The sequence below is a fragment of the Charadrius vociferus genome, unplaced genomic scaffold (assembly GCF_000708025.1).
Source record: "Charadrius vociferus isolate BGI_N301 unplaced genomic scaffold, ASM70802v2 scaffold1196, whole genome shotgun sequence".
Lineage (NCBI taxonomy): Eukaryota > Metazoa > Chordata > Aves > Charadriiformes > Charadriidae > Charadrius > Charadrius vociferus.
In genome coordinates, this window is record NW_009648977.1 from 342,668 (window position 1) to 352,424 (window position 9,757).

The window sequence follows — 9,757 nt, forward strand, 5'->3', positions numbered from 1 at the left end:
GGCTGGAGCCGGCCTGGCACCGCCGGGCCTGTCGGCCGCACCGCCGGGCCCAGCGCCCTCCTGCCGCGGGAAACTGAAGTAATTTTGCATACACAAAGTCAACATATCACAACCCCCCCACACCCCAACCCAACAGTATTTCTGTTAGAGCTGGAGAGAGCTCTCATCTTCAGCAGAACAGGGCACTGCGCACCCGGCTGAAGGGAAGCAGCGAGTTATTTGCAATAAAACCACCATGTTTCCCTAGCATGGGATGTGGTCAGAAATATGTGGAATACAGTATATCTTGTCCTTATAACTGTTACCTGAGAAAAGCCAACCCATTGATCCATCTGTCAGGTTAAGCAGTCTACCGTTACTTCCCAGAGGCGTCACTTGGCAGCTCTGTCCACACCGCGGTCCCGGGTGACAGAGCTGTTGTTCCATCAGTGGCTTTTGAAGAATCTCCAGTCAAAGACTGTCAAGGGAAAAGTTTTATGTCAAAAGGAATCGCACTTGTCAATAATGTGTATAATCAGCTTTGATTTTCATTGCTTTCTTCCCTTCCACCTTGCCCCAGTTTACTCTGGTCTATTACAGTGTTAGCATTTCATGTAGGTGTAAACAAAGGAAAGTAGGAGGTGTTAAGCCTAACAGGAACATTACCCGAGATGTGCAAACAAGCAATCACATAGGCTTTACAATAAAATTACTCTGTTTTACTAGTGTTTGGTGAAGCATTTCTGCCCTTCCAGTGCATCCGACTTTGTACCTACATGATGAGCCAGCCATGACACAAGATTAACATTCCCAGAATTGCTTTGTTTCTGTGCTTTAGCAGCAGCACACAGCTTAAATGAAAGTTTATAGTTTGGTGCATTCTTGAAGAATATAGTCTAAAGGATTAAAATGAACTGGCAAATGCAGCTTAGAAATGTGTCTTGCGCACGGGAGCCACAGATTCAGTCTATGGGACCAGACTAGAGTTAGTGTGAAGTGAAACCACCCTGAAATGTTTGTAGCAGGTCCACAGCACCAGTTACTTTACTCTAGACATCTGTTCCTACTGGTTCATGCTACCCAATAATATAGACAGGCAAAGTATCAATGACTATACTATTAATTGATCCACTTTGTGTAGATACTTATTTCATTAGAGACTGCTCTTTTTCTTGCCCTTATAACAATACTAAAAGAATCTCCTACTGAAAAATCTTCTGCTATAGAATACAGAAATGAAACTCATTACATAGTTTACACAGAAGTTTGTTTTTATATTTCTGAAGAATCTTGTGCAAACAAGCCTGGAACACACCCACGTGCTGCAAATTTTTTTTTTTTTTTTGTCTTAGAGGGCATAACAATGTGTTCCAACCATTTATCTTTATTTAACTTTATCCCAATTTCATGTATCTTGAACTTGGTTGGAATTTGCATAAGCTATGACAAGTTGTGCTTTTATGATTCTCCAAGGTACATGCAAGTGCTCCTTAAAAACAAAAGGTATGTGGATAGTGATGTAGTTAGTGGCTCCTTTCATAAGACAGTTAGGAAAAAGATAACTTAGACCATCTCAGCAGCTTATTGCAGTTTCAGAACATTTGATCTGGAACAGTTAGGAGCATACGATCGCTTCTTTTTCAAATCAGCTAGGTAAGACAAGGTCATCAAGTCAGAGAGCCTGTTTGCTCAAAATTTGCCTAGATATATTTGAAGTACCAGGCAGAGGTATAAAAAGTAGCATGTAGAGTGCTGCTGTGGCACTTCTGAGCAGGTACAGAGAATGACTCTCCTGTGCTTCAGTGGTATACTTTAGGGTTGACCCAATTTGATTTCTTAATATGGGATGCAACTCAATTCATGAGACCTCATTCCTATCCTAATAGGCATCATGCTTGCAAACTGAACGGAGGTTATTGTAACAAGATAAACAGGAATCATTTAGCCTCAAGGCTCCAGTTCTGCACTGCATGGATGTTTAGGTGCAACAGGATATCTAAAAGTCCAAGCAAGTGGGTTGCTATACTTTCAGGAGCAAATGTATGCCAAGCAGAGCCAGTGCAGAGTTCTAGTTACCTTTATCCTTTATTGGATTTGAATGAAAAAAAAAAAAAAGTTATCATGTTTTAAAGTCTATACTGTTCAAGAAATCATGTTAGTTTATACAATGATTTCTTAATGCCATCGTATTTCTGGAAACTAGCTTTTTAAAAAAAGTATGAAGTATAATTGAATTCAATATAAATGCATTCACTTAAGAAAAGCTGTACAGTTTTGTTTCAAAAAGGACACAGATGGTTTAGCTTCAAGTTTTAAGACAATTTTACCTGGGATTATCTACTTATTAAAAAAATATCTGTCCTAGGAGCTACAAGTTTCATCTGGTGGCTGTGAATTAAGAAAATACATTTTTTCTGTTAAGTGAGAAAGCGAACAGTTTATTTACTGGATTCCATTAGTTTCAGGATTATTAATTTTTTTAAAGGTGTATATTTTCTGAGATTGAGAGAGTTGTCCAAAGAATGAGGTGCAAGTTTTGATATATCTCCATATTCCTCCCCTGGGACAAGAACCTGCAAGTCTGTGTCTTTGGCTTGAGTAGCCATATCCTCACGAGAGGACTGATAGTTCATAGTCTCAATGAAGTGTTTTGTGCTGTAATAAATGCGAGCCACTTGCACTGAAGTGTTTTTTTAGTAAACACCCTTCAAAGTTTGATATTGGAACAGATTCAGCATCCACACAGTAATACATCATCTGACTTCCAGAATGAAACACTAACTACTTCTCCAAAGTTACTTTCACATTTGAAGCACTAATATGGTTATAAAAACCCAGTCCACCCTGATGGGCTTCAGGGTTGTGATCTATGAGTAGCTTGTATTGATACAAGAGAGTGTGTATGCAAGTGAATTCTTACGTCTTCCTGAATGAGATCAAGACCTGAAGTAGCAAGACACTGTCTGTTTTTGACAGGTCACAATATTCCCTCTGCTTCACCCACCCACCTGTCTGCTTATGGCAAAAAAGCTCCTTTCGCTTAAAATGTCACTTGTTTAGTTTTAAGTCAGAGGTAGTTTTTGGAAAGTTTGAGGTTAGCATGGGCATGATTAAATATAAACTACAGCTGTGCATCATTGTTTCTTCTCCAGTCATGCGTGTGTAGTATTATAAGCACAATATTACCATTACAGAAGAGGTAATTACCAGAACAGTTAAAGACCTATAGAATAATAGTATTACAATAAAGATATAACTATTATAATTGAAATCTAATTATAATGGAAGCTTGTAATACACAGTTATAATTGTGTATATTATATGTATCATTTTATTATACACAATAACAGAATAACAAATTCAGTAGTTGATTAGTTAATTATGACCTAGGCCATACTACTGGTCATTGTTTACAGAGATAGAGGAGCTTAACAAGACAATGGCTGACTTAAAGTTATTATTCAGAACACGAGTTTTATTCACTCACCTTCAAGGGAAGAAGTTACTTAAATGCAATATTCTTTAGTTAATTGTGACTTTAAAGTAATTAACACAAAGAACTGTACAGAATAAGTTTTTGTACTTGGTATATTACCCTGAAGATTGTACTGTGCTCATTATAGTATCCTCCAACCTCCCAGCTTACTGCACTGGCCAATATTCCATGCCATATAGTTACTTCTTCCACTGAAATCCCCCCTTTTAAAACAAAAATTTTGCCTGTAACAAAATGAGCAAAGCTTAAATATCTAGTGAAATTAATGAAAATCTATTCATAAGAATGGTTAGATTCCCAAATCATACTCCTTCTGTAAAAGGAAGTGTTTGGTTTCAGACATTACATATGAAGGTTCATTTTATCTTATACCCAACAGTTAGATTTATTTATTTATTTTTAGTTTCAGAGTTCCTTTTTTTTTGTTTTCAATTGTCTCAATTCTTTTGTGCCTCGCTATGCTGATTTATTTCATGAAACTGAGGATTTTAGGGTGCAGTGTTGAACACAACCATTAGATTACTTCATGCAGTACCAAGGAAATTGGTGAAAGACTCTAGATTTTGTTCTACCTTTGAGAAGGTTTTGACATGAACAACACATTTCATCTTTTAGCTTTAGATTGGAGGTTGGCTATTGGAAATACTATTGCTTTGATAATGAAGATATACATCAACATATGAAATAATAGCAGCTACAAACCAAAATACCATTATAGACTACAAATAGTTGTGTTATACTACATTGTTAGCAAATTCTGTAACATTCTTTCCTGTCCCATAAGTTCTTAAGTGCTCTGTGTTTGTTTTTTGTTTTTGGTTTTTGTTTTTTTTTTTTTAGGCACCCACTGGCCACCTTTTTCCACCTGTTTTTCCGAGTGAGTGCTATTATTACCTACTTGTTCTGTGACTGGTTCAGCAACAGCTTTGTTGCCTGTTTTGTCACTATTCTGCTCCTTCTATCCTTTGACTTTTGGTCAGTTAAGGTAAGATGACCCTGAATAGTAATTGCCTTTGAAAGTATTTTGTGTGCCATTAAATAAAACATAAAAGGAAATAGGTACACTGACAAAAATGACAAAAACATTGTGATCTGATGATTTATTAAATATCTAGCCCACTTAAATTTAAGACATTTACATACCTTATATACTGTTTATCACCATGTTCTCTATGGCTGATGGGAGCTACCAATACAGTGAGAAGATTGTCTTGCCATAGGCAGGTTTGTTTGTATGCTTGCCCTCTTAAAAAAGCAAAAAATAAAGTAATCCTGGCTTTCAGTACTGGGTGCCAAAGGGTGTCTGCAGCTGCAATACTGTGCAGCGCACAGGAGCTGCAGAAGGCTGCTGGGAGCCCAGCTATGGCACCAGTACCCTGACCGCAGGAAGGGGCGGGTCAGGCCAGCCCAAAATCCCAGGGGCTTCACATGTGGAACAAGGCTTTTGTTTTGTAGAAGTGGAGCACTGATGTGACCCCAGTATACTGAAAACTAGTATTCATCCAGGTACAGAAATATTTTCTTAATTTCTTTGCTTGATTCCATGTAGCTTACTTGCTTATAATTAATATGCCATTTTTTCAGTGGTTTTGTTCACAGTTCTCCTCTCTTACTGAGGAAAATTTGTTTATTCGGTGCTTCTCCAACTGACTGACTTAGTAAAGATACATCCTATAATTTCATACCTAAAATCAATGTTAATGTGCTAATTATCATATGAGAAGAGAACAGGCCTCTAAATTTGTGGTAACTCATCCATCCTTAATGACTGTTGTGCGCAAGCTGGCACAGCTTTTAGAACTAATTTTAGTATTTGATAAAAGGGTATGATTTTCAGACATGCTTGTCTTTTTTTAAAATGTTATTCTGACAAGTGAATTATGCAACTGATTAATGCAAATAATTTTTTTGTCACTAGAATGTGACAGGAAGACTCTTGGTTGGTTTGCGTTGGTGGAACCAGATTGATGAAGATGGAAAAAGCCACTGGGTGTTTGAAGCAAGCAGGGTATGTATGTTAATAAAAGCAGGCACAGGGCAAACAGAACCCATAGGAAAGCTTGTGAAGCTGATGCTAAGTCAAATAAAAAAGTAACAAATAGAGCACCTTTGTAACAGTTACTTTTTATCCAGCTTCTATAGAAGATAATCTAAGTATTCAGTTGCAAGCACACCGGATTGTCACATCCTGGAAGCATTCAGAACAAAACTGGTCTCACAACATTGTCATCACATGCATCAGCAGACTAAATATCCACAGCATGGTACTATCGGTAGGAAACATTTCTGGTAGTTCTATTTTATTTTCTAGTGAGAGCATCTTCTAGTAAACAATGCAGAATCCTCTTCAGGAAAGATCTATGTCAAAACCAATGCTGAATAGTTCGAATTCAGTATTTTAAAACAAGTGTTTTGTTCATGCTCAGGGAATATGGCGGGGAACAGAACTTGAATCACAGAGCATTCTGATACTGCTAGAGCTCTCCCAAATACCCTGAGCAAAAGAAAGAAAAGCCATAAAATGGCACTTGGCATGATTGCCAGAGTCAGGACTGCAGGTTTTTGCTCTCACTTGCTAACATTCTTTCTAGATCCCCGCTGAGGCCGGAGCCCGGCAGGGCGGCAGCTGAGGCACTGCTGGCTCCGGCGTCCCCCGTCCCAGGGCCGGGGCTGCCCTCTAGCAGCGGCGACGCGCCCGAGCAGGAGAGCGAGCCGCCGGCAGAGCCCGGCCGCGCACCATCCAGAGGTCGAAGGGTGTTAACGTTCTTCCTAAGATCCAAGCGAAGCCAAAGAGAGAACCTAGCAGTCCTACATGGAAGCAGAGGAACTAGGAGACATTCAGAGTTTTAGTTTTGTCGAGACAGTAAGCAAGAGCTTTCTTAGCACTTAAAAGCAGTGACAGCTATAAAAGGACCTCCTGACCTTAAAATTACTGTAAAATGAGCAAGCCTAGTTCACCTATTACAGTTTGTCAATTCTGGCCTACAAGTATAAAGTTGACTCATCTGTGTGGGCTAAAGCCTTCCAAAAATTCTGGCAAGTGGTAGCTTGATTAACACAAAAGTGATAGTAGCACAAGAAGGAACATATCATTAGAGTGGATGGTATTTCTGTCATGGCTTATCCATCAGAAATACTTGGCATGGCAAGGTCCTGGAGTACATGCAATTCTCTTACTTTCCAGTTAGGTGTTCCCCACCTCCTTTGCCAGTCCCCTGGCAACTTTTTAAGATCTCTTCCTTTACAGGTAAATTTGCTAAGAAAGATTCCAAGTCACTCACCAACAATAAACAGCTAATTCCTTGTGTACTGCTGGCACAACAGAGGTTTAGCCCTTGAAATCCCATCTTCTGCTGAGGTTTAGCTGGAAGAAAAGTAATTCCTACACTTACATTCCAAACATCACAGCTCCCCCCTCCCTTCTTTGGGATCACTGCAGCCTTTTGTAATCTTGCTCATCAAGTTAACTAGGTCTTTTAGGTGCGGGTTTCTCAGGTGTACTGACTTTTTTTTCTCCTAAATAGTGCTAATGCAATGTCACTGTTGGGTAATTTGTCAGTAATTTGGGAAACAGATGATTTGTTTTATTGACTCAGAGCATCTGTCTTTTTCTGTAACTATGAGCATAGAACATTATTCTCTGGACCTCTGCAACTATTACTGGTTTAGAGGGTACATGAAAAAATTAAAGACACCTTGTAATTATTGCATCTTGCAGGGTTTTCTTAGGCAAGATAGAGTAACTTAACCATGTTTATAATTTGGATGCTATTATCTGCCTCACGATGGATGGATGAGTCTCATTTTTACATGTAGAGTTCAAGATACTGAAAAGGAACTAAGAGGCTTTTCAGTTTTCAGAGTGGAAGAGTCCCCAGGGTTTTCTTTTCCAGTTGTGAAGCTTGTGTTTCAGAAGCTAGCACTACTGGTGGTTGAATGGTCTGAGGTTTGGAGTGAGATTTTGAATCCTGGTCTCCTAGGAAAGGTCAGAACCTTCTGAACCATTCTCTTTGCCTTAGGAGTTAGCAATGATCCTTTCAGTGTAGATGGAGACATATGAGTTGTGCTGACATGAAGAAAACCGCAACCAGGGCTTTTTGCAGCCTGCATGAGTTTTTTTACTCTTGCTGAAGAACAAAAATAGAGCACCGTGAATAAGGACGCCTCTTTCAGAGAGATGCCAGCAGTTACTATAGTGTCTAACGCTAGTATTACAGAAGAGGCATTTTTGAAGCCACAGTTCTTAATTTATGCAAAATCAGTGGAATTCATAAGCAAAATTGAATTGTTAGTTTACATAATAGAAAACTAAGCTTCATGCAAGATTTAAATTAAGCTAAGATTTTGCACGTTTGCGGGAAAATGTATGGAAACAGGCACTGTTATGAGAATTCCATTGTCTGAACTGGAACCAACTGATAAATCCTATAGGCGATCTTTAGATTTTGCTTGTTAGCGCTTGCAACAAACAGCTCACTGCAGTTTGTGCACTAGGTACTATAGCTTTCCTGATACCGCACTGACTGCCCCCACCCCACCCCCCTTGGATTTGTGAACGGGGCACATGTCACAAATCTACACTACAGACAGTGAAGCACACTAAAGTTCTGCTTGTAACACTGTCTTCTGTTTTATGCTCCTCTAAGGCCTTGCTAAAGTTTGAATCTAATACCAAAGTTAACTTACTATTTCTGAAGTTTAAAAGCAATTGTCAGCGTAAGGGAACCTTGACTTTAAAATACTGCTAATCTGTAGTGTTAGTGGGAGCTAGCATTGACAAAAGGAATAATTATCTCATTTAAATGTGAACAGAGAGCAGAACATTTTGAACAGAAAACACTGTCATGCAGTAGGGCAGCAGGCAGAAAACTTGGCATAAAGTTCTTCTTACTCAGTCTTCCTTCCATGCATATAATAAGTGAAATCTAGGTAAAGAAGTAATTTTGTCCATTCCTCCTCCTCTGCTGATTTGCTATTGTGGCATTTATCTTTGGGGCTAGTAGTTTCAATAATTTTCCTTCTAGGTGCCTACAAGAGCTGCCTCAACTGAAGCTGAAGCTCGAATCTTCTGGCTTGGTCTCATCATCTGCCCAGTTATTTGGACAGTGTTTTTCTTTAGCACCTTGTTCTCCTTGAAGCTGAAATGGCTGGTAAGTCTGGGGGTACTGAAAGATGTACGGCTGACAATGTTAGTAGAGGGAAGACTCAGATCTGTCAGTTTTGCAATGGTCTTTGAACCAAATCTTCCAAAATACAAAAATTACACCAACAGCTTCAAGCCATCAGAGGATTTCCCTGCACTCTGGAAAGGATCAGTAATTTTTAGTCTCACTTCTACTAGGCTATCGGATGTCAACTCCTTCATCTAACTTGAGAACCTTAAGTGGCTAGCAAAATTTCAGACCTCTTTTTAACTGTAGCAATTTACTTTTCCCCAACATATTGCAGTCAAAGGAAACTAATAGGAGAGGACAAAAAATGAACCAGCAGTGCTGGTTTTCAGGTTTTCACATCTCCTTGGAACTTAAATGTTACTTGCTCTTAAAAGTAAGAATTTTAGATCTCTGGTACAATTTCCTTTTGAAAGAACCAGTATCATAGTGCTTAAAACCTTGATAAATTGAGCCATAACTATGTATTTTGTAATTACTGTATTTATAAGCCATCTCTATAAACAAAACCATCACACATTTTTCTAAATACAAGAGGAAATTTACCCTGTATATTGCTTTATGTTATTTTTGTCTATGAAATCATGTTTTCCGCTGTAAACATTAAGTGCTTGGATAATCGTCGTAGAATTCATTTTGTCAAGTTCCCAGCCACACTAACTACAATTTCTTCATTCAGTTTGAAAAGATAAAAAGTATCTTGCACACGTGTAGCTACATAACCAGGAACAGTCAAGATTACATTTCATTATTAAATGGAACGGGAAATTCAGCTATGGGTATGAATTAATTGCAAATCATTAACTGCTTTCTAGTGCCCAAAGTGGCATAGTTAAACAGGCAATAGTTAAAATCAAACCAGCAGTATTTCTCCATGGCTCCACCTTTATTTTTGAAAACCAGAGATTGTTTGCTAAACTCAGCTGATTGAAGAAGGAACCCTAACTAGCACTGGAGGTAGGTCACTCGGGTGCTCATAAAAGGCAAGTTAGACAAATGAAAACATGATAGCTTCTGGGAAGCTGTTTCTGAGGCTAAGAAAAACAGTTTTTGTAAGTTATTTCATTAGTCAGCCAGATGGGTTCTGCCTGCTGCTAAGCCTACAGCACCA

At 38.8% G+C, this 9,757-nt stretch overlaps 1 protein-coding gene across 1 annotated transcript; it reads left to right on the forward strand.

Moving 5' to 3' along the window:
* Window positions 1-1,456: 1,456 nt before the first annotated feature.
* Window positions 1,457-8,663, forward strand: TVP23A (trans-golgi network vesicle protein 23 homolog A (S. cerevisiae); the record flags this gene model as incomplete). Its single annotated transcript, XM_009887747.1, has 4 exons — window positions 1,457-1,482; window positions 4,316-4,460; window positions 5,394-5,483; window positions 8,500-8,663. Coding segments are annotated over exons 1-4 (425 nt in total), but the record flags the coding sequence as incomplete, so codon positions are not given.
* Between the last annotated feature and the right edge of the window lie 1,094 nt (window positions 8,664-9,757).